Here is a 25,079-nt window from a genome sequence, read left to right as displayed (position 1 = left end):
CAAATAATTTACGTTGATACTCTGTTCTCAAGGAGGGTAGCACTGGCCTCCACTGTACACAGGGACTTCCTTTCAAAGGGTACCTACCACATGGAAATAGGGGGAAAAGAGTATCTGTACAGTGGAAAATTCTGACAAACATTACCTTGGCCAGATGATTAAGGTCAACACCAAAACCAACATAAATACAGCAAAAGAAATAGCCATACTGATAGTACATATACTTGATGTGATATGATAAAAATGTTTGCCTCTATGATCTCTTCCTCGTAAAAACCATAACCCCACTCTAATCATGACAAAAACATCAAATTCCAAGAGAGGCATCCTACAGAACACCTGACCAGTATTCCTCAAAACTGCCAAAATCATCACAAAAATAAGGAAAGTCTGGGAAACTGCCACTGCTAAGGGGAGCCTATGGAGCGGTAACAACTAAATGTCCTGCGGTGTGGAATGGGGTTGGGCGTCACGGGCATTAAGTGAAAACTAAGGAAATCTGAATAAACTCTGGACTTCAGGTAATAATAATAGATCAATATTGATAGACAAATAAAGATGTGGTCAATATATACAATGGAATATTAGTCATTACAAAAGATGGAATCTTACCATTTGCAACATGGATGGACCAAGAAGGTATTTATATTAAGTAAAATAAGTCCGACAAAGGAAGACAAATAATATGATTTAGTTTGTATGTGAACCCTAAAAAACAAAACAGAACAGGAAGCAAAACTCAGAGAACAAATTGATGGTAGCCAGATGGGAGGGGTGGGAGATGGGTAAAAAAGGTGAAAGCAATTGAGAAGTACAAATTACCAGTTATATATAAAGTCACAGGGATGTAAAGTACAGCGTAGGGAATACAGTCAATAATATGATGCCATACAATGTATGGTGCCAGGTGGGCACTAGACTTAGTGGGGTAATCACTTTGTAAGTTATATAAATGTCTAACCACTATGTTGTACCCTGAAACTAATGTAATATTGTCTATCAACTGTAATTAAAAAATAAATTTAAAGAAAACAAAACATTAAAAAGTGCGTGATAAACACACCTAAAAGGCAAATAAACTGGAAAGTATTTGTGATGTTACTCCTGCAACTCACTAAAAAAAAAACAAACAGCCAAGGAGGTAATCAGGGAAAGAATATATACTGGTGCTTTAACAGTGAGGAAGTCCTAATTGTCAATACACACACTGGGAAAGAAAAAAAAAAAATGCCCAGACCCACTAGCAATCACAGAAAAGCTCATGAAAATAGTAACTTATTTTTCACTCATCAGATCAACAAAATTTTGTCAAGACAGTTGAGTGTTGAGAAAGATGTGGAAAATAGGAACTTTTGAATACTGCTAGCAAAGCTAAAAAACAAAACAGCCATTCTGAAAATGATTTAGCTCTTGTCGAATGGGAGATGCATGTATTTTATTGCATAGCGTGAGAAAAGATGCAAAAGGTTTTTCCCTGAGCAGTTTCTATGGGAAAATGTTGAGTATTTCCACTAATAGAGGGGAATAAATACACAAAAGTGCCATATTTATTCAACAAAATACAGTGGCTATAAGATAATAGACATATACAAATCAGCACAGAGCCCCAAGACATAAGTAAAAATAAAAGATACAGACAGCCTAAAGATAGTTATGTACATTTTTAAAACACCAAAATAATACTGCTTCCTTATGATTCCAGGTGGGAACATAAAGAGTGGATGATCGTGAACACCGATTCCTTGTGATGGCTGCCTTTGTAGAGAACAAGAGGGCACAGGACTGCGAGAACTGGTGAAATAAGGACTGTGACTTATATCACAATCAGGTCTTAAAAAAGGGGGATATTACTTGTGGATGATGGGAATGTAGATATTCGTATTATTTGTCCCTTTCAGTTATTTTGTCAAATTTTCATTTGCAGTGTCCTCCCCTGGTGCTCACCACACGCTTTGCTCCAATACTGGCAGGAAAACGGCCGTTGCTAGACACATGGAGAACAGCAGAATGCCAGACTTCAGGTGCGACTTAAATGTCGTTTAAAGTAAATGTTGACTAGACATGATTTTAGCCTTAACTGACACACTTTAATGTTAATTCTTGTAAACGTTGAGACTCAGAGCATTCATCAACATGCGAACTGAAAAACAAACTACATATAAAACACGTCTTCATTTAGATAAGGATTTTTGAGGGCCTACTCATATGTACAAAATTAAGTTAAGCAAAATCCCTTTTCTCCAGTGCCATCTGGTGGGGAAAAGAGGCAACCTCATCTGTACCTTTCACAAAAACCTCTGCAGTTATCAGAGTACCATTTCTTTTTTCAACGAAGCACCCACTTTTATTCTGAGGTTTCTGTGCAGGACACTAGTACCTATTTACTTTCATTAGAGCCCTCCTCAAATTAAATCCTTCAGCCTACAGATTAGACAGGAAAGAACTTTATCTTTTCCTGCTTAGATTCCTTCTTCAATATTTTTAAATCAAGTGATGCTTTAACTTCTTCCTCACCATACCATTCTGCAATTCTAATTTCCATTTATTCACATTTCAAACCTTTGAGCAAACAATTCCAACAGCTGATTTCTATATTAAAAATTAGTGTCATTTTGCTTTATATAAACTTATACTGGTAAGCACTTTATATTTAAAGGACTTTAAAAATATACCATATTGGCACTATAAATATGCAGTGGGAATTATAAACAGTTCCTTCATCCAAGCACTGGATGAAGATAGCAAAAAACGTACAGTATCTTATCAAGAGCCAATAAAATAAGCTAGACTTTTCAGACATTAAAGAAAAATATCAACATAAAAGAAAAAAACAATAATCAGGTTATTAATCCCCCAATTTGCAATACTGAGTTCCTTCGTCCATTTACAATCCAGAGATATTACTAAACAGAGTGGTACAAATACTCTGGAAAATGCCAACTGTACTCGGACAAAAGTCAATTTTAAACAGTTTTCCATTAGTGTTTTATGTGGCTATGATTCCATTCGAGCTTTAAAATTGCTACAGTAGAGAGCTTTTTAACTGTTTCCAATTCAGCTATAGCAGAGGATGAAAATAAAGTCAAAGGCACTCCCTCCCTCAGAGGCTCAAAATTGTTAGATTTTAGCAAGTTTCAGTCACTCCATTTAGATGATCCTGTAGGTTCATACAAATACACTGAATTATTGGTTTAACTTCTCTTCCTTTCTCAAAGTTTATGATAAAGAGACTAATCCCTGTATTGGGACTGACTGATGTAAATTCGGATTTGCTCACAGTTGCTGGTAAGGAACACTTAAGGTCAGTCAGAAAATAATTAAACAGGCTTCTCATGTAGGCACCATGACTCACAACTAAGACACTGGCTACTAATTCCGGAGCGCTGCTGTCTGAATTAAATTTGGAGGCACAGTCTTTTCCTAAAGGGAATATCTCTGCCAAAGAAGTTTCCAGACAGTTGCTTGAAGATCCTGAGGAAAACGGTTCTTTTTGACCTGCTTCCTTCAAAATCAGTTGACAAAGAAATTCAAAAAAGTCTATTCCACGCATCTTCACCTATAAAGGAAAGAAAAGGTGAAGTAAGTGACATTAATGACCATCTTAAAACAGAAACATAAAACCTGATTGGACTTTTCTAATATGTCAATGTAAGCACTATATGAGCAGATGAAATGCTATATTTTTATTCATTCAATCAGTATTTCTATGGACATTAGTGATGGCCCACCATATTTCTGCAATTATGGAAGCACACTGGGGACAAAGATGACTAAGGTACAATTCCAGATTTCTGACTCAAAGCTTTCAGAATCTAGTTCGAGAAGTGTGCAAGTAAACAGAAACCCATAAAGTAGTATTAACTAGGAAACTACATATAACACTTCTGTTTACTTAGAACAACGACACAAAAAAAAAACCCCAAAACAAAAACACCACCTTCCCTTTACTAAATTAATAGAAAATCTTTACAAAAAAAATTATGAAAATAATGAACGGGGGGAAAATCACCAATAATACAATTCCAAAGCAGAATGATCCAAAGAAATGCAAGCACGGCGATGCCGTCACAGAGGGACGGCAGGGGCCTGCGGATTTCATGGCTTGAATCATTCTCCCTGTCATTCTCTTTGAACATCACCACTCACTTTACTGACTTCCACTACCACTGCTGAGGTTACTGATTCATAGTCAACAAGTTTCCTTAACAGTAACCTCCAATAGCACACATCCTTTAAATCCACGATCTGCTATGACTGCCAACTTAACAGTCGATGAGAAAGTGAGGGTAGCTTAAAAAAAAAAAATAATGTCATGCAGAGTTGTTTTATAAACCAAACAACTTTCAATCTGCTTTTCTAAAATTCAGGAACATCTAATTTACAAAAAAAAAAAAAAAAAAAAAAGTCCAATTTCAGCTTCTGGGCCATTGGCCAGTTCATCAGTGTGCCCCGGGGTTACGTACCTGGTCTAAGGTCTCTCCTCCAGGTGGTGTGTACCCAGGGATTTCTTCGCCAGCTGCTTTGGCCATCGCCCTTAGCTCACTCAGCCCCCTGCCTTCTGCAACCCCGTATTTCTGCAATGGTCCAAAAAACAAAAGTGTCTCCAATGAATTTGCAATACAACAATTAAGTACAATCACCCCACAAAGTATGGTTTCCTTCTACGCATCTTATTATATCTCCTCAGGACTCATAATTCCCCACAATGATAATGGATTACTTGCATAATAAAATATTCAAAGAGGTAAATCATTATTTAGGTTTGCATTGATGACACCAGAAGAGTCTAACAATACCATCAAACAGAGTCCAATAGTAAAATATTTTTTACATAAGTATATGCACATTTTCTTGCCAGGTGCTTTTACAATCCTCAAGTCCAACTCTGACATCCTCAGTTATATCTGCAGCAACCTCTGTTATAAAGAGGAACATCAATAATCACCACTTGCTCTATTTATTTGTTCAAGAATGGAAACAACCATTGGTTAAATACTCCAAACACTAAGCTGAAGCACATTAAGCAGTAAGGGCAGAGCAGTGAAGGAGGGTGGGTGAGATGTGGCTCCCTGTCCCTGTGGACATCGCAGTGTGGTGGGGACACGGACCTAGGAATGGTAATGGGAAAGTGCTGTGATGGAGGGAAATACCGGACAGGGACACATACAGCAGAGACTTCCAATCCGGACTTGAGGATCAAAGAAGGCTAAAGCCTCAGGGTAAGTGGGGGCGGGCCAGGTTTGGGGAACAAGTATTCCAGGCAGAGTGGAGACAGATTCAGAAGCTCAGTGAGGAAAGAGCAGAGGTTATCTGGGCAACTCCAAGATCCTTGAGCGGCTCAGTGGTCCAGAACAAGGGACTCCAGAACCAGGCGGCCTCAATTTCAGTCTGAGCTCTGCCACAAACTAGCTCTGTGACCCTGAGTGTGGACTTGACTTGTGTGCCTTCGTTTCTGCACCTGTAAAATGGGGGCTAAAACATGATGTTTTTAAATCTTCACAATATGTGGTGGTTGTGAAAATTAGTAAATGTGCAGTGCTTGGAACAGGGCCAGAAAGTGGTGAGCAACGTGGAAATGCTCAGTAGTATTATTATTAAACTGCCACCAAGCACAAGGGAAGAGGACAGAGGCAGGTGGAGGCAACACATCCGATCCACAGCACACTGAGAGCTAGCCAGGTAAGAACACGGACAACCTTTGAAGGTAAAAGAGAAGAGAAGTAGAGAACGGTGTAGCAAGCAAATTTTCCAAAGATTACTCTGGCTTGCACTGTGGACATTACATTGGATAATAAAGCGCAGTGAAAACAGGAAAATCTAGGTGACAGATGACGGCGAACTGCAATAGGATGGCAGCAGTGGGTTCATAAAGCAATGAATTCAAGAACTATTTAGAGGCAGTATTGACAAGGTGATGACAGATGTGCAGCATGAGAGACAGTGAAGAATCAGGAATGAATGGTTTGAGCAATGGGCAAAGCAAGAGCCAGATGGAGAAAGGAGACTGCAGTCCACTGAGCTAAAGCAGCTGCGGGGCATTCAAACAGAAATGAACAGTAGGCAGTTTGATATGTATGAGTGTGCAGCTCAGGTTAGAGATCTAAGCTAAAAGTACCTAAATGGAAATCATCAGCTCATCAACTGAAATCATAAGAAAGGATGAAGTTACTCAGAGAGAGAGCTCAGAGAGAGAAGAGATGTCCCAGCCTGATGAAAAATAATGCTTGCTACTACTACATGGTAATAGGTACTGTTCAGTGTTCACTGAACTCGAAACGCTTCTGTTTAACATTTGAGCACTGGTTCTCAGGCACAGAATGAGCCTTTCCAAGCAGCATACTGGAGCGTGTGCGCGAGTGCACACACACACACCCCCCGACCCCCCACCCGCCCTCCCCCGCTATAACAGAGAACACATGCAAGTTATGAAAAGAAATTCTTTAAAGATGCACTAGCCAGCCCTGGCTGGTGTGGCTCGGTTAGAGCGTCATCCCGTACACCAAAAGGTTGGGGTTTGATTCCCAGTCAGGGCACACACCTAAGCTCAAGGGTTCAACCCCCAGTAGGAGTATGAAAGACAACCAGTTGATGTTTCTCTCTCTTTCTCCCTTCTTCTTTCTCTAAAGTCAATAAATATATATATATTTTTTAATGCCTTAGATATTCTGTTACATTTCTGCCCCAATACAGAAGAAATCACAGGGCTGGCAGGGACAGTAACCAGCTTATAGGTCAGTATTATAGACCATAATAAAAAAGTCTTCCAGAAAACCTGAAATGAAATCTCAGATGTGAAATTATTCTATGGTTTTAGCTAAATCACAGTTCCAGAAAGCTTCATTTCTGGCATATAAAGTGGGCTATTTATGCTTAAAGTCAGGGAACAGAATTTGGAACACGAAAGGGAGAGCTTTTCAATTTAATTTTAAACTCTTATGTACTGTGTTAAATTCTCACAAGTATACTTTGCTTTTATAATTTAAGATGTGTATTACATGATTTTAATAATTAAAAAAGATACCGTTTATGAGAGTTTGTAACAATAACTGTTATATCACAGATTCTTAACAAATGTTAACTCTTTCCATATCCCTAGCAGGAATGAATTTTTAGCCATGTGATAGCTTGAAGTGGTTATTGATAATTTATGACAAAATAATACATAAGTTACTTACTCTTTCTCGAAGTCTTGAATCATACTTCACTGTCATATCTTGACAAAATTTGCTCTTCTCCAAAATCCCATGCATAGTCTGGAAAATCAAAACAACTGTTTCTCTTCTCATAAAAATTATCATTCTAGCCAAAATAATATATGCCTTCTTAGTGAATAAAAAAGAACTAGAACTTTTCTTTGCAAAATTTGCCTCTTTTTGCATGACTCATCCTTTATCTCTTCATGCCAGATTTTCCTATTTCCTTCTAACCTAACTTTCAGTTCAGAAGTCAGCAAACAACAGCCTACAGGCCAAAACAAGGCCATCACTTGTTTTATAAATAAAGTTTTATTAGAACACAGCCATTTATGTATTGTTTATGGCTGCTTTCAAAGTACAATAGCAGAGTTGAACAACTGTGACCATATGACCCACTAAAAAAATATTTACTATCTGATTCTTTATAGAAAAGGGTCTAATTCATTAATTCCCCATTCAGGTGTGTTTAAATTGATGTCACATCCATCAAGTCTTGATTTTAGTTTTATTTTCAGCTCTAAAATTTGAATTTGATTTTTTTTTTAGCTTCCAGTTTTCTCTTAATAGTCTCCACGTCTTTTACTTGTGCATTAAATAATTATTTTAAAGCCTATGTCTGATAACTCCCATTACCAGATAACTCCCATGACTGTTTCTGCTACCTTTTGTTTTTTATTTATTTTTATACACATTTCCTTCTTATTGTGTGCCTGGTTATTTTTAATTGCCAAGAGACACTGTATTTGCAAAACGGTAGAAATGAAGTCCATAACCTGCTTTGTTTTTTAACACTCCCCCCACAAATTAGACATTATCATCATTACTGTTTTATATTGGCAATACTTGTTTATATTTACCTAAACCTTCACCAATTTCTTTGTTCATCATTCTTTTCTGAGACTCAGGTTTTCCTTCTGGAATTACTGACCTTCTTCAGTTATCCTTTGAAAGTTCATTATAGGCTATTTGTCTGAAATACCCTCATTTCACATACACTCTAGAAAATGTTCTGCTGGATATAAAAGTCTAGGTTAATCCTATTGTCTCTCAGCACTTCAAAGAAATTGATACTGACAAATATGTTGATAGTCTAATATTGGTCTTTTTTTTAAAAAAAATGATTTATTTCTTTTTAGAGAGAGGGGAAGGGAGGGAGAAAGAGAGGGAGAAACATCAATGTGTGGATGCTTCTTACACAACCCCCACTGGAGACCTGGCCCGAAACCCAGGCATGTGCCCTGACTGGGAATTTAACCAGCGACCCTTTGCTTCACAGTCTGAAGCTCAATCCACTGAGCCACACCAGCCAGTGTTAATGTTGGTCTTTAGTAAATGATGCTTTTCCTTCTTATTCTCTGGAGTTTTGCAATTTTGTTATGATAAATGTAGAAGTGCGTTTTTCTTTATCCTGACTGGGACTTGTTACACTTTCTGGGTCTGATAATTTATTATGTTTCAACAATTCTGTGGAATTATGAAACCTTTATAAAGATTTTCCACCTGTGTCTTCTTATAGAAGTTTTATAATTTTAGCTTTTAGATTAGTTCCATGATCAATTACAAGTTAATTTTTGTGTTGTGTGAGGTAAGAGTCAAAATTCACATTTTTCCACATAGATAACCCAATGTTTCAATGTCTTTTATAGAAAAGACTACCCTTTCAATCACTGGATTACCCTGGTGCCGCTGTCAAAACTCAATTGACCAGATAAGTGTAGTTCTATTTTTTTAGGTCCCTCAACTTCTGCTTGAGGGAAAGTCATTATTTCACCTCATTTTTCAAAGAGCTTGCACTGGGTATAAATTTGAAAATTTTTTTAGTCATTATTTGCTCAAAATATTTGTTTTTACTCCTCATACTCATCTCTCATCTTTACTTCCCTTTTGGAACTTCAACTATATGTAAATTAAATTGCTTGATAGTGTACTGTATTTCACTGAGACTTCACTTTTCTTTTTTAGTCTTTTTTCTTTTTATAATTTTAGAATATTGTTTCTATGTCTTCATGTTCACTTAGCTCTTCTTCTACAGTATCTATTCTGCTATTAATTTCATCCTGTGAAATATTCATTTCAGAATATCGTATTTTGTATCTCTAAAAGGTAAATTTGTTTTTTTTTTAAATTATATCTTCTATTTCTCTCTTCATTATGTTCCTCTAAGGATAGTTTAGCCTCACTTATTAAGGGATGATCCTATGACAACTCTACTGTAAGCTCTAGGTATTCAAGGAAATCTTTACTGCAGCTGATGGGAACTCAAATTGATTCCCAAACCCCATCCTAGAATTGTTCAGCTTACAACTCCCCAGTAATTGCTCTCTCCCATGAAGTTGTGTTTTGTCTGGCTTCATGCGGTTTCACCCTGCATATGTGCAAACTAATAGTCTACTAGCAGACAAAGATTTAAGGGGATCCTTATATGTATGTCTGGAGTTCTTTTTCTGTGCAGCTCTCCCTTCTAGTACTCTGACTCACACATTTTAGTTATTTAACCTTCCCAAATGCTAAGCTATATCTTCTGAATTTACTAAGACCATTGGGCTCTATTTGGGTTTTCCTACCGAAGTCTGGATATTGTTTGACCAGAAAATTCAGGACAACCCTGGGGCTCACCTCATTTGTTTCATTTCATTTGGGGATCATACACCCACATTGCCTGAGATCCAATATGTGAAGGGTGTTTGACAAATTTTGTCCTGTTTTCTAGTTGTTTATTGGGAGAGGCTAAATTCCAACCCTCTTATTCCCTCATACCTGTCACAAAAATTCTCCTTCCATTGAGCTTTTAGTAGTTGCTTTGATTCTTTTTTAAATCTCCGGGGTTATTTTTATAGTTAATCTATTCCCTAAAGATATTTAAGATATTTCAAATGTGTCTTTTATTTCTTTGCCATAACACTGTTTGTTTTATTTAACTGTATCTAGTAATTCCAATATTTGATGTCTTTGTGAGTTAGATTCTCCTGTCAATTGTTTCTTCTGGCTCTCTCATGACACTTTCTTTGTCTTTTGTTTTTATTTTACACATTTTGTTAGATTTTTCTTTCCAAGCTACTCTAATTTAAAAGTTACCAAAATGAAATAAAGAAAAAAAAAGGAAAAGTTCTATTGAGGAAAAGTGAAGATTGGGGGTAGTGTGTGTGTGTATGTGTGTGTGTTTTTTAATTCCCTACAGATTCTGGTAGATTGTTCAAGGTTACAACTGGTGAAACTTTGGACTCATCACTCTAAACCTTGACTGTAAACTTACCTGCTTTGTTCTTATGAGATCACTGGAAAAAACATGAGTAAACTTCACATTATTTAGAAAAACACCAGCAGCAGCTGCTTGTTTAAATCCAGTTTCTGAAAGAGGCTCATCTATTCCTTGTCCTACGATATTAAGAGAAGGAACAATACCATTCAAAAAATATACATAAGGTATGCAAATTAAATCACATGTAAGAGACTATAAATGCATTTATTTATATTTTATTTAAATATTTCCTTGGGTACTTTTCCACATAACTTTTCAGAGGACTGACAAGTAAAATTAAGCTATAATCCGGTATAAAAGGCTCAAGTATTCAAATTTTCCCAAAAGAATGTTTGCCTACTGGGAATTAGATAATGAAAATTCAACGGTCTCAAGCTTTCTATTCTTTCACCTTTTCCCATCTCTTTATTAGCTATATTTTATTAATGCTGGCTCTGATCTTACATTCTCAACTCAGGTATTATGTCTGGGTGGTAGAATCATCATCTAAGAAAGTTTATCCTTCTATCTCCATTGCCCAAATGTTCTGTATGAAATCCTTCCTTCCTTCCACCTTCCCTCCTTCCCTTCTTTTCTTCCTTCCTTCCTTCCTTCCTTCCTTTTCACTTAAAAAAATACTTTGGAACTTCTATCTACAGAAGAAAGGTTGATTAGATACTTGAAAGGCTTATCTTGCTACAAAACAAGAGAGGGAGGGAGGGAGGGAGGGAGGGGGAGAGAGAGAGAGAGAGATACATTCCTGGTCTCACCGGATATAAGGAAATTCTCCAAGAGACAAAGCAAAGCAAACAAAAACCTTAAGCTGAAACCCAAATATTACAGCAATCCTGTAAGGGGTCTAATGTATTGTAGTTTCAGGTCAGTGGTAAAATCAAAGGCAAATCCTCTTCAAAGCAAATCATTCTTAATAAAGGATAACAAGTTTTCTACTAATTTAGAGCAAATAGTTTAGTCAAAGACTTAACACACAAGAAATTAATTCATCATGAATGAAAATCATAGAAACAATATGTAACAGATTTAGAGCCAGTAACTTCTGACACTGAAATCATAAAATAGACTATAAAATAACATAAAGACAGAATCACAATAATAAGCAAATAACACGAACTCATCAAAAACTACCAGACAGCTTTCTAAAAGAACCAAATAGAACTTTTAATAATGAAAAATAGAATTGCTAAAGGAGAAAATAATTTCCTCAATGGGTAAAGCAAGGTCCAGTTGCAGGGAGGCTTAATAAACTCAAAGACTGGCCTGAAGTCATTACCCAGAATGCAGCATGGATACAGATGGAACATATCTCTGATATACTAGAGATATAACAGAAAGAATGAGAATTCCCAACTTGCATCTAATTGGAACTCCAGAAAGAGAAGAAAACATAAAGGAGAGGAAATATGAAGAGATAATGATTGAGAATTTTCTAGAAATCTACAAATAAAGGAAACACAATGCACATCAAGCAGGATAAATATGTTTAAAAATCCCTCATAGATATATTAAGATAAATTGCAGAATACCAAAAGCAGTTTTAGAGAAAGACAAATTACCTACCAAAGAACACCATTTGGCTGAGAGAAGACTTCTTACAGAACCAATAAAAGCCAAAAAGCAATAGAATAATATCTTCCAAGTGCTAAGAGGCACTGTCAGTCTACAATTATCTAGACTAAAAGCAATTAAATAGTATAAAATAGAACTGTCTAGAATAGAAACAATTGAAACTATCTTAACCATCAACCAATCTGCACTAGGGGAACTTTCAAATATGGGGCAGAGGGTGGGGGAGTTAGGCGTTGGAGATATCGAGCAAAAAAGAAAAAAAGGACTCATGGACATGGACTACAGTGTGGTGACTGCGGGGGGCGGGGTGGGAGGTGGGTACACGGTGGTTAAATGGTAATGGAAAAAATACAATAAAAAAATTAAAAATGATACTTCAGGAATGAAGGTCTGGGATACAACAGAAATGTTAAGAGGAACTGGTAAATATATATATGTAAATCTATATAAACATTGCCTAAATAACAAATTAAATAGTAATAGCTGCTTCCTGTGGTTTAAAAGGATAAGATTAAGATACTAAACAAAAGTATCAAAAGTTCTTTGTATTTTTCAGGAGATGGGATATTAATCTTATACTTTATTAGGTATGAACAGTAAAAATTTAAAAAACAATTTTCACCACTAAAAGAATAGAAATGGTTTATCATTATAAAGCCAATAGGGAAGGTAAGAAAGGGTTGTATAAGGAAAAGAAAAGCAAGCACTTAAGAAGTAAAAGTAAAAAAATAAAGATAAAAACAACAACAAAAAGGAAAACAAGAAAAAGGGAGAACAGAACACCAAAAGAAAAAGGCCAAAAAAAATCAGTAATCAGAATAAAAGTAAATAGATTACTCTTGACAATTAAAAGGAAGATTGTATTTTTTAAAAGAATCAAAATCAGTTACTTAGTATTTATGAGGTAATAACACTTAAGACATCAGTACACAGAAAGGTTAAAAGGGATGGAAAAATATACACCAAAGTACAACCCCAAAATGGCTGGAGTAACTATATAACTCTCAGAAATGCACGAAGGACTTTATTAAAAAAAGTCTTAGTAAGGATTGCGAGGATCACTATAAGTAATCAATGATCCAATTCACTAGGAATACATAACAATTTTTAAAGTTGTATGTATGTGAAGTTGTAAAGCTGTATGTAAAGTTGTATAGTAAAATAGCCTCTAACTATATAAAAGTAGAACATACAAAGCACACATTACTCAATTTCAGGTATTAAAGAATAAATTGGCCATCACATTCAGAAATTTATCATATCTCTTTCATAAATTGATATTTAGGTCATGCAGGCAAATTAGTAAATTTACAAAATTAGTGGAGTATAGAATATTTGAACAAAAAAAAAATCAAGGTTGATTATTTGATATGTAACTCCAAACCCAACAATTAGGAAACAGATATTTCTCAAACATACAATGGTAGGTTTATAAAAACAGACCATGTAAAATTTCAAAGAAGTATTACCAAGTAAACCATACTGTCAGAACACAAGCCATTATACTGGAAGTCAATCATAAAAGATGAAGCACAACAACCACAAAGCAAGCCCAGTCACTGGGAAATTTAGTAAACAGTTTTAAATAACTCAGAGGTCAAGGAAGAAATCAAAATGAAAATTTAAGATACTTGCTGCTGAATACACATCAAAATTGTAGGTATGCACCCAAAACAGTACTTCAATATATATAAGCCTGGAATGCTTAAAAAAAGGAAAGAAAAAAGGAGGCTATAATTTCAAGAATTAAACATCTAACTTACCAAATTAGAAAAAGAACACAAAAGAAACCTAAAAAAACAAGTATGAACACGAAATCTTTTATTCGTGGTCTGTGGATTGTCGAGTTGTAATAATAATAGGCCAATGAACAGCCCTAAAGGACAGGGTGGTCAGGGGCAGGGGTCTGAGGAACAACTCAGGGCGGGTGCGGGAATTGGAAAGCGAAGGCCCATTATCGGACGAGAAGCCAGTAGAGGGAGCCAGGCACATGGGGAGTGACAATCAGTTTCGGCCAACCCCAATGTCCCTAACTAAAAAAATAAAATGCTTTTATAATCACAGCACAGAAATAGCACGTCTAGCTGAAAGTTCACCAAAATATTCTTTTAAAGTCAGACTAGCCAGATCATAGGGAGATGAAAAGATCTGAGCCCAAATTAACACAACAAGGGAGGGGAATCTGTTCAGAATGAAGTAAGCATCCTATGTGGGAACAGTTCTCTTTTTTAATCCTCTTTGTTACAACTAAAAATAAAATATCATAGCAGAAAAATACCAGTAACATCAGCCAGTAAACTTTATGGTTCCAAATATAAAATGCTCTTAAATCCCAGCAATCATATTTTAAGACGGTGTAATCAGCTGCCTGGGCCACTTTAAAGCTACCCAGAGGCAACGTGGAATACCATCCTTTACATCCATCTTCACTTAAGAGTTCTCTTGGGTCACCATCTGCTCTGATCCTCTTTCTGTGACTAAGATCCTTCATTCTGTAATCCAAACTCACAACAGAGGCCTGCCCCTAGTCCACCCTGCACCACCAGACCTGATTAACTCACAGATTACAATGAACACTAAAGGAGAGAGGGAAAAATAATATACCAACCTTGAATTATTTTCTCCTTGTTTAATCTTGTTTGTCCACTAAAGTAGAGAGGGTGGGAAAAAAAACCTTCATTACCAAATTGGGTTATATTTAAGATGAGAAAAAAATCAGCAATGAAAGGTAATGACATCCATAAAGATAGCATATGAACTTATGTAACATACTTCATAATCTAACCTGTAAAATTTATTCTAAATCAATATTTGCAATCATTTAATGTACTTAATTGGTAAGCTAGTAATTTCACACTACCCAAATTAAAATGTATAGATCACAAATCAATTTTAAGGGAATTGCAGGTGGGAAATAAATGTATATGTATATATTTCTTTTTAAATATTCTTGTTAAAGGAAGTGTGTTGACCAAAATGATTTTCACAGGCAGCAGGACCTAAACAGGAAAGTCAGTCTGTCCATTGCTGAACGGAATGAGCAAGTGAATGGAGTGGGAAAGAAGCACACAAACCTTCAGACCCCAGCCTTCTCCTAGGTCCTAGGTCTTCTCAAGCTGTTCCATTTTGTAGTGCTGACAACTATCTTGCAGACCATGCTGAAGAACTGAGGTTTGGGTAATACATTTTTAAGAATTAAAAAACCAAACCAAACCAATTTTGAAGCAACCAGAATGGTGAAAGGACTGGAAACTTTGTCACAAAGTAACAGTCAATTGAGGCTGGAGGGGGAAGAAGGCAGGGTTACTAGGACAAGACTGAATGACAGTGTAGAGCTACAGTTAAAGCCATTGTCAAATACACAAAAAGGTATCAAGGGGAATTTAGCTGAAACTTCCTTGAGCTCTTTCTACATACTATAGTGCGAGGCATTGGAGACACAGATGCTCAGTGGCTGCCCTTGCGAAAGGAACTGGCTTGTTATGTGCGGACACGGGACACAGAATTGGGCAGGGGAGACAGAAATATAAACAGGTTTCTTCAGAACAAATGTTCTCATTTGGAGTCAAATGTCTACGGCCCGTATTTATATCCTTCCAGGTCAATGAGAGGTGAAAATCTTTGAAGTAAACTTCATTGCCATATGTCATGCTCAGGAACAAAACTACTTTGGCTCTACAATCTGGGTTTAGCTCAAGTGCTTCAGTTCTTCCTCTCTCAGATGAGGATAGTAAGTCTCTATCTCAGATGACTCTTGTGATCACTCAATACAGGTAAAGTGTTTAGAATGCTGCTTAGCTTTTAGTAAGCACGCAAGAATTACAAGAGGTTTATTCGCTTGGACAGAGCTTTGTAGAAAACAAAGATTTAACTTAATGCACCTCTAATCTTTTAAAAACTGTGAAGTAAACATTACAAACAAATAAAGCCACACCCATAACCCCTCCCCCCATGTTAATAGATACTGCCACTCTCCTGGACCCTTTTCCAATCACAGCGTCCTCCCGCCTCCCGGGGATCCATTACCTGGGCATTTGAATGTTCATTTATGTGCCTATCTTCATAGCTTCCCACCCATTTAGGAAAGATTAGTTTAGCTGTTGTTGAACTTTATTATGAATTGCTTCTTACTATATGTAGTCTTCTGCGTGTTGCTTGTGTTCAACATTCTGTTAGATACGTTAAGGTTGTGGAATGTGGCTGTATTCCACAACATCAATGTTGTGGAATGAGTCATGTATTCTCATTACTGTGTAATACTCCACTGTATGGATTTACCAGACTATTTATATGGTCTGTTGGTGATAGATATTTAGAGTGTTTCCAGTTTGGGGTTATGTTGCTATGAACAAGCTTATAAACAGAGCATCAGGTTCTCTTGGGTACTGGTTCTCAAAGCGTGGTCCCTGGACCAGCATCACTGGCATTGCCTGAAAAACCTGCGGAAGATGCAAAGTCTCGGGGCCCACTGCAACACCCTGTCTCAGAGGTTGGGACCCAGAAATCTGTTTTAATAAACCCACCAAGTGATTCTGACGGACAGTTATGATCCAGAACCGCTCAAGAATAAGCAAACACCTCTTTTTTTTTTTTAAGTTTTTTTTAAAAGACTTTATTTATTTTTAGAGGGGAAGGAAGGGAGGGAAACATCAAAGTGTAGTTGCTGCTCATGCGCCCCCTACTGGGGACCTGGCCCAGGACCCAGACATGTGCCCTGACTGGGAATCCAACCAGCAACACTTTGGTTCAAAGGCCGGCACTCAACCCACTGAGCCACAACAGCCAGGACTGTAAACCAAGTTTTAATGGCATACAGCCAAACCCACTTGTTTGTATATTGTTATGGCTACTTTCACACTCTAACAATGGAGCTCAGTAGTTCAGGCAAACTGTATGGCCCCAAGAGCCTAAACTATTTACTATCTGGCCCTTTAATAAAAGTTTGCTCATCTACGCCTAGAGATATATACCTAGCACTAGAATTGCTGGGCCACAGGGTATGCAAATATTCAGCTTCACAAAGTGGTTATACCCCTTTATAGCACTCTGCAGTGTTCCCCATCCTCACCACCACTTAGTAATATGAGCTCTCAATTTGTGCCAATCTGACACATAAAATGGTTTATCTCATCATGATTTTAATTTATATTTCCCTGTTACTATGAAGTCTGGTAACTCCCCCTTTGTTTTAAATGAAGCACTGCTTTTAAAAAAAGAAAAGAAAAGAAAAAAGGAAAGGGAAAAGAAAGGAAATCTCTCATGGGACTGAGCTGCTCAGATCTGGAAAGAAACTCCAACAGATCTTAAAGACAGAATCACAAACTCAGGTCTGTCTGGACCCCTTTGTGTTATTCAGAAAAAATAGTTACCAACCTCTGCCGGGAGCAGTGGTTCTCGAAGTAGAGTGTGTATCAGAACCCCCTGGCAGGCTTATTAAAACACTGACTGCTAGATATGGCAAATATGTGCTCTTTCTTCCATACCCAACACAGGCAGCCAACTCTTTAGGTTGCCTTCCCATTCCCCACCTACCATTTCATTTAAATGCCCCAACTCCATGCTACCATTTTACCCAGCACAATTAATTTATCATCTGCATGCTAAGTAACTTTTTGTCTGTGTATCTACCTGGCTCCAGTTCCTTAAAGGCACAGCCAGACACTGTATCATCCGAATACGGAGAAAATCCTGGGAAATAACAGAACCTCAGTGAATGTACTCTGCCTATGGAGAGTCACCTGGAACTATTCATCAAAATAACCAATCCGTTTGCCCTTTGGTCCAGCAACCCTATTACTGAGCCTGCATTCATCCATATTTAAAAGAATACTTGTTATAGTATTATTTCTAATAGCAAAAGATGCTAAATAAACTACAGGTTTATTAACAGAGAACTTGTTACATTAACAAAGAAACTGTTACATCTACATAATGCAATACTATGTAACAGTGTCCCCTAAAAAGAGAGACTGAATATAAAGATAGGGAAATATCACCAACATATATCATTACGTAGAAAAAGCAAGGTGTAGATTTTTAAAATCTACCATTTTAGAAAGGAGGGAAATAAGAATAAACATTTGGATATGTACAAAGAAACACTGGAAGAATATACCAAGTACTAATAAATGTGGTCACCTATGGGGGTAAGGAGAACAGGAAGACTAGGAAGAATTGTTTTGTGTCTAAACATGTCAATTTATTCGTTTTTTTAAAAAAGTGTATGACAAGTAAATGAAATTACACAGAACTATTTACTGCTGATTTACCATTATCATCATTGTTAATATTAATGATAGATTTCTTATACTCCAAAATACACTCAGAATCTTTTGAAATGGATGTGAAAGAGTAACCACTCAGATGAATAAAGCATCCAGGGGAATGATAGGCAAACTGTCATTTCTAATACAGAAAATGGTTCTTAAACATTGGATTCACTTCCTGTCTCAGCCTCATAATCTTGCTAAGACCAAGAATGAAAGAACTGCTATTTAAACACAAGTTACATTCTCTTTAGATAGTGGCTTTGTAGCCAAATTCAATTTCCAGCAGAATTGAAAGAGGTACCCCCATCTCATATTTACTTTTATACAGGAACCTTAAAAGGTTCTGCTGACTCTATGTGGATCACAAACTCTCATTCATTTCATAAATTTTAAATTAAAGGTGAGGAAAATTTTTAAATATTGCCAATCCAGGTCTCTACAAAATTATACAAATTCAGCAGAGATGATAATTTTCTGTGTGCCTGCTGAAAAGACAGCTCAAGATTTTAATTTAATCTCAACAGGTGATTTGATAAAGGATTATATAATCAAAATGTCATCCTACCAAAACAATGGAATCTCAAGTACTTTGACAGTTTTGTAATGGAGCTGGCCCACCATCTAACATCTTTAGTGGAAGGGGAAAAAATAGCTCTGATATAATGAAGGATTTCATTTAGCTGTAAGTCAGTAAGAAACTACTGCAGACATAACAATCACTGGCGTTCTATGGATCATTTCTGCCTTCAAATCACTTTGTAAATATAGCAGAGTAGGAATCTAAAAATATAATTTCTTTCTAAAAAACATTCGTAATTATTTAGTTTTACAGTTTTTATCAGCTTTATCAAGAGGTCTATATTTAGTTTGGAGAGGGGGAACGTAGGTGGCTAAAACAGTTTTGCTATTAATCTACTTCCTTTAACGAAAGCATGGCTTGTGACAGAGGCAAAAAAGGTGAAGGGAGCTGAAAGGTCAGAGGAGTATATTTTGAAGGAGTCAGGAATAACACCGCTCATTTTCAAAATCTGCAGTGTGATCCATTTCCAAAACACAACACTCGACTCTGCAGGAATCCAAATGCTTCTGCCAAGAAGTGAAGTCTTATGACCAGACAGTTATAGGCCCTACAAATAGGCATCATTTGTTTTGTAGATTATTACACTGTTCTTCACTTAAAAAGGTATTTGACCTTGCTGTTTCTGGTTTATAGGCTATAGCATTTCTTCAGAAATCCTATAGAAAGCTTAATTTCCCAAGCATATCCTTTTAAAGAATCCAAATTCAACAGTCAAGCATGCAGTGTGCCACGAGAGAGATAAATGATGGGAAATGCGTATATATTTGAGGCAAGTTTTCAAAATAGGTATGCTTTAGCATACGTGGAAATGTAAAGGCTCACCTGATTTTTAATCATGAATACAGCTTTATCCTAATTGCTCTACACCAATTAATCCCCTTGAAAATATAGATGATTTCAAGGGTTAGTAATTCGAAGATTTTCCTTAGATATTTGGGGGGGAAAAGAATGTACTACCCAATTCATGGTATATTTTTGCTTATATATAGATTAATCCTAGGTGCAAAGGCTAGAATCAACACCACTCCTAGGAAACAAATATCACAATAACATAACAATTATATGTTACCTTTAGAAAAGTTTACAGAAGATTTAATATTTTACTTGTTTTTTAAAGACGAGAACAACAATTAGCACTCAACAAAAAGTAAGTTAAATGATGATACAGAGTGAGAAAAGCATCAGTTTTGCTATCAGTAACTTTATTAATCCATCATTTTAACTCATTAAAGTGAATTAAATTTAGTTTGTAAAAAAATTGTTAAGTTTTAAAAGCTAGTTAAAAATAGAAGTGAAATGGATTGTCTGCAAGGAATTGACTGCAAACACCTACAAATAATGTTTCAAGGGAACTAGGACCTTCAGTCTATTGCATAGGTGATGGAAATGCCAACACATACTGGTGTTTTCAACAATGCCATGCTATGAAATCATGAGAAGTTACAGTTTAATAATATTAGTAGACTTAAAGTTTGAAGTCCTGGGCATTCTATTCGAAAAATGATACACAAGGTACTTTCACTACCAAGTATATGATGAAGAAAGGTAAACACACATACAGTAACAGCATAAGATTCATAAAGGATTTGGTTAACTTAAAGAAATTGCTTTTAAAGTTTTTTTGCGTTACCTGAAGAGGCAGTGTTCAATAAAATTGTCCAACTCAAAAAATATTGATCATGCCATCAGTTTCAAGGTGTTTATCTATCTTAGAGAGTTATACGGAATTAGGTAATAGGAAACTCAAGTGCCCATTCCCAATATTATGCTAAATGATCCAATCCTGCTGATTCCAACAAGTTATTACATTTAACTATGGTGATTATCAATCAAGTTTGAAATCATTTCTTTTCCTGAAAGAATCATCACTTTTTAGCTTTGAAAATTCTGAAGGGAAAAAGAGAGAGGTTTCAGAAAGGAAAGCAGCTTACCATAATCCTGCCAATTGTTACAACTTTCATTCCACATTCCCACAAATAAAATGGAACAAAACAAACTATTCTTATAATTATTCACAATTATATTAAGAGAAATAAAAAGTAGCTTCTAAAATGTCTGGTGATATTCAAGAAATCTACAAATACTAGTCTTTACCTCAATAAAATAGGATGCAGAAGAGTACAGTGGTTAAGAGTATGGGCTATACTACAGCCTCACATTGCTTTGGTTCAAATCCCACCAAAGCCATGTGAATTTAAGCAAGTTACATGAGTTCTTGAGTCTCAGTTCCTTATCTGCAAATTGAGAAGCGATCCTTACCTCACTGGACTGTTGTCAGAACTTAATTACAACGGTGCCTAACATAATTTATTAACACATTTTTTAATTGGTTTCTATAGAAATCCTGTGAGCAGTTAATTAAAAAAACTAAGCCTTTTTTTTTTTTTTTTAAGAATCAGAGAGGGGATAAAATCCCCATTGGCATAACTATTGTTTATTAAGGATCTAAATAGGGATCACCTGATTTTTCAAGATGTGTTTTAACTCAAATTTCCTACAACTTCTGAGCTTCAACGACATGCCAGACACTGTACTGGCTGGGTCAGAGTAACCAGAAAGTGCTCTACCATTGGAAGAATCAGTCCTCTAGTTCCTGTTCTGCTACTGATTAGCTTATGAGCTTAAGTAGGTTATAAAATGGTGGTAAAGCATTCTACCAATGAAGAGGGTAGAGAAGAAGAGATAGAGAAGAATTCGACTTCTAGTTTAGTCGTTAGAATCCTGTGAATCCTAAAGGGACACTTTCAGATGATTCCCAAGATATCTTCCTGTAAAAGAAGAACAGGACAGAACAGATAGCAGTTAAAGTCGGCTTGACAAGGTTAAATCATACTCGTGCTCCTTGTGAATTCCATTAAGTCAAAAATGATATCTTATTTCTCTATGAAACCCAGTCCACTGGCACATAGACCTACTCAAAATGCTGCTCTAATAAACTACACATACAGATTTGAGGTTTAATTGCATTTTTATTAGAGCTATCTTTATAGAAAGAGAAGTTATTTAATTCTCAGATATATTTCTTCCCCACCATTGTGCTATACACTTTACCTTGCTCGCATTTAATTCTCACACTAACCCAATGAGGTAGGTACTATTATTATCCTCGTTCTATATATCAGGAAACTGAGATCCGAAAGACTGTCAGTTAGCAGAACACCAGGCTGCAAGGCTTGTAGCTGGAGCCCTGATTCTTACCGAGGTCTATCTTGCTTGAAAAAATCTGTGCTCTTAACCACCCTGAATTTCACTTCCTATTAACAGTAGGCAAATAACTGGTGAGAAGGAAAAAGATGAGACATAAAGATATGTCAGCCTTTAGCTCCGTGTAACGTTATGGTAAAAACATTAGTTTGGGGTGATGCGGTCGGCTGAGATGAGGGTGGAACCTGCTTTTTCCTCTTCCAGTAATGGAGCCTCTGGAGGGAAGAAATAAATCATAGATACATGTCTGTGGGGCTGACTGCCCTGGCAAACGAGCGGGAAACAAGGAAGAACTGTAGAGACGGAGAAAGGAGGATAGGGGAAGGCAGCCAGCATCGAAAATATCAGCCTCGGACTAGCTATTCTACAGTCTTCACAATATGCTGGGAACCAAAACGGTGCACAAAGAAATCTGGAGACAAGGTTGTCTTTCCTCAGCTGCAGCTCTGTCACCAACTGGCTGGGAACCTCGACCACTTATCCAGACCCCGCTCTCCTCATTTGCAACATGGGGCTGATGACACTAACACCTGCCTCCCTGGCTTAGCGTGGCTGATGGGAGGGAGGGAGAGGACGGCGGAGAAAGCGGAGTCGAAATGAAACGGCACGTACGAAAACATCTAGAAAATCGCCCGTCAAAGCCAATCCCCCGAGGGGTGAGCAAGCAGGGAGAAGGGATGACAGATCAACGGTCCCTTGAGCCACTCCAAAACACACTCAGTGACGAAAAGGGAAAGGCACCCTGCGACAGCAATACTCACTGTCGGACAATCATCAGAGCGAAGCGCGTCATTGCTGGCGTCTCCTCCGCCGCGCTGCTCCGCTTCTCTGCACTGCGGGTTCACCTCGCCCACACCACTTCCGCCAAACCCAGCCGGCCCGCCGGCTTCGCTGCCACAGGCCGAGGCGGCCGAGTACGTCCTCTCCGGAAGACCAATCAGAGTGGGGGGAGGCCGGCAGGTCGGAGGAGACTGGTGAGAGCTGAGGCCCCGCCCAGGGCCGTGGCGCTTGCGCCCCTGCGCGCGGGCCTGTGATTGGCGCGCGGCAGGTGCGTGCGGGACCCGCCTTGCAGTCCGCGGTGGGAGCGATTCTTGCCCGGGCAAGCTGGTATCTTGCAGGCGCAGTGCAGATAAGGGGACCAACTCACGGATTTGGGGTTGATCTGATTTGAGACTGGAATGCAGCCAAGTAATCTGACTTCGTGGGTATACAGCTCCAGACAAATTGGGTCGTATGAGGTTTAGCTGTCGAACCCTAACACGAGAGACGCAGGGTCAGCGAGGTCTGTGGACACAGACCATCCAGTTTCAGCCCCGAACTCCTCCTTGACAGGCATGCTTCTGGAGCAAACTGCAGTCAGGCTCTTTTGAGCCTCGTCTAGGCGAGCCCTCATCCCTGGCCTGATGAGCGCAGTTTTCCCAAAGAATCCTGCGAAGCCAGCTTACCAAGAATCCCCTTACCCCTTGGTATCTAACCACTCCTCTTCTTCCACTCTTGATTTCAAATCAAGCTCTTCTTCCTTTGACCCTTGCTATCTAACCAAGTTCCTCTTAGTAATTTTCCATTCTATCCCTCACCCTGGCCCCTGGCTATAAATCTGCACTGGACCCTGTTGTATCGGGAGTTGACTACGAACTCTTTCCCCGATAGCAGTAGTCTTGACCTCTACCGCGGTGGTCTTGACTAGGGTCTTCCCGCTCTCCCTGTTTTTTAAAAGGCATCTAGTGAATAAGTTTTCTTTAACAGTCGTCACGGCCTTGAGAGAGTTCCTTAACCTCTTGAACCCTCAACTGCATGATAGATAAAATGGAATAAGAGTAGCCATGACACAGGTAAAGTTTGACAGTGTTCACTTTACATTGGTAAAGCTTTACAGTGTGAACTTTACATTGTCTTCATGCATTACTTTACCTAAATTCTCATATTTAATAATGCATTTGGTTCACTGAATCCCCAGTGAAATACGAGATGGGTTTGGAGAACTTAAGTGAAGTACGGCACATGTTTCAAAATAATTTCACATTTATAGTCCCATTTGGCCCTCTGAACAACTCTGACAGGATAGGCTATATTATCTTCATTTAAAAGGTGAGAAATCTAACCGAGAGAAATAAATCAATTTGTCTAAGCTCACAGCTGGTCAGTGGTGACACAGGACTACTTCAGAGATTCTCACATCTACCTGCACATTTGAATTGTCTAGGATCTTTTGAATTCCTAGCTACATCCTAGGAAAAAAATAAATCTAAACCTCTGTGGGAGGGATCCAGGCATTAGCAATTTTTTAAATCCTCAGCTTTTTCCAATGTGTGGCTAGTTTTCAGATCTAGAAGTTTAAAGCAGTGGTTCTCAAACTTCAAGGTGCCCACAAATCACCTAGGGATCTTGTTAAAATGTTTATTCAGATTTAGTAGGTCCAGAGTGGGAGCCAAATTCAGCATCTCTAATAAGCTCACAGGGAAACAGGAGGCATTTTCAGGATGAGGGTGGAAGGATCATTCAGAGAGCCCTAACAGTGGGACCCAGGTTACCATGAGGGTGCACTGCCTGTACATAGTACATATTACATATGTATGTCCTGAATGTCTGAATGAGAGAACCAAAGGGATTTCCCTGGAAATTTAACCTACAAAAATGAAATTAATTGAGGAGTTATCTGTGAGGACTGAAGCAGAAAGAAAGCATGGAAAGAAACCACAGGACAGAGTTAGAGCTATGAGGAGCAGGTAGACTGAAGCAATGAAGAAAGAGAAACCACAAATAACACAACCTTGACAACAGATTTGTAGAAGGTAAGGACCAGCAAAGATAATGGAGGAACCAAGTAGACACACAAACAGAAGCAGATATAGTGAGTGATGGCGAGATCTCCTGTCCCTGGTCCCTCAAGATGCCATAGTACTGGATAGTAGGTTCTGGGTTTTACAATAAAATCCCTTTCTATTTAAGGTGGCCTGAGTGCATTTCTAAAGCCTAACTAAAAAGAGCTTTCCAGTTTGTCTTAT

At 37.7% G+C, this 25,079-nt stretch overlaps 1 protein-coding gene across 1 annotated transcript; it reads right to left on the bottom strand.

Moving 5' to 3' along the window:
* Positions 1–1,424: 1,424 nt before the first annotated feature.
* TIGAR (TP53 induced glycolysis regulatory phosphatase) lies at positions 1,425–22,940 on the bottom strand. Its single transcript, XM_054577954.1, has 6 exons — positions 22,836–22,940; positions 14,630–14,667; positions 10,450–10,571; positions 7,176–7,253; positions 4,464–4,574; positions 1,425–3,556 (listed from the first exon to the last, which is right to left on the bottom strand). Exons 1-6 carry the CDS (start codon positions 22,865–22,867, stop codon positions 3,125–3,127), a joined length of 813 nt encoding a protein of 270 aa, XP_054433929.1. The 5' UTR covers positions 22,868–22,940; the 3' UTR covers positions 1,425–3,124.
* Positions 22,941–25,079: the final 2,139 nt, after the last annotated feature.

The sequence above is a fragment of the Pteronotus mesoamericanus genome, unplaced genomic scaffold, assembly GCF_021234165.1.
Source record: "Pteronotus mesoamericanus isolate MK-2021 breed Mesoamerican mustached bat unplaced genomic scaffold, CSHL_Meso_final contig_468, whole genome shotgun sequence".
Lineage (NCBI taxonomy): Eukaryota > Metazoa > Chordata > Mammalia > Chiroptera > Mormoopidae > Pteronotus > Pteronotus mesoamericanus.
This window is presented reverse-complemented; position numbering and strand designations above follow the sequence as displayed.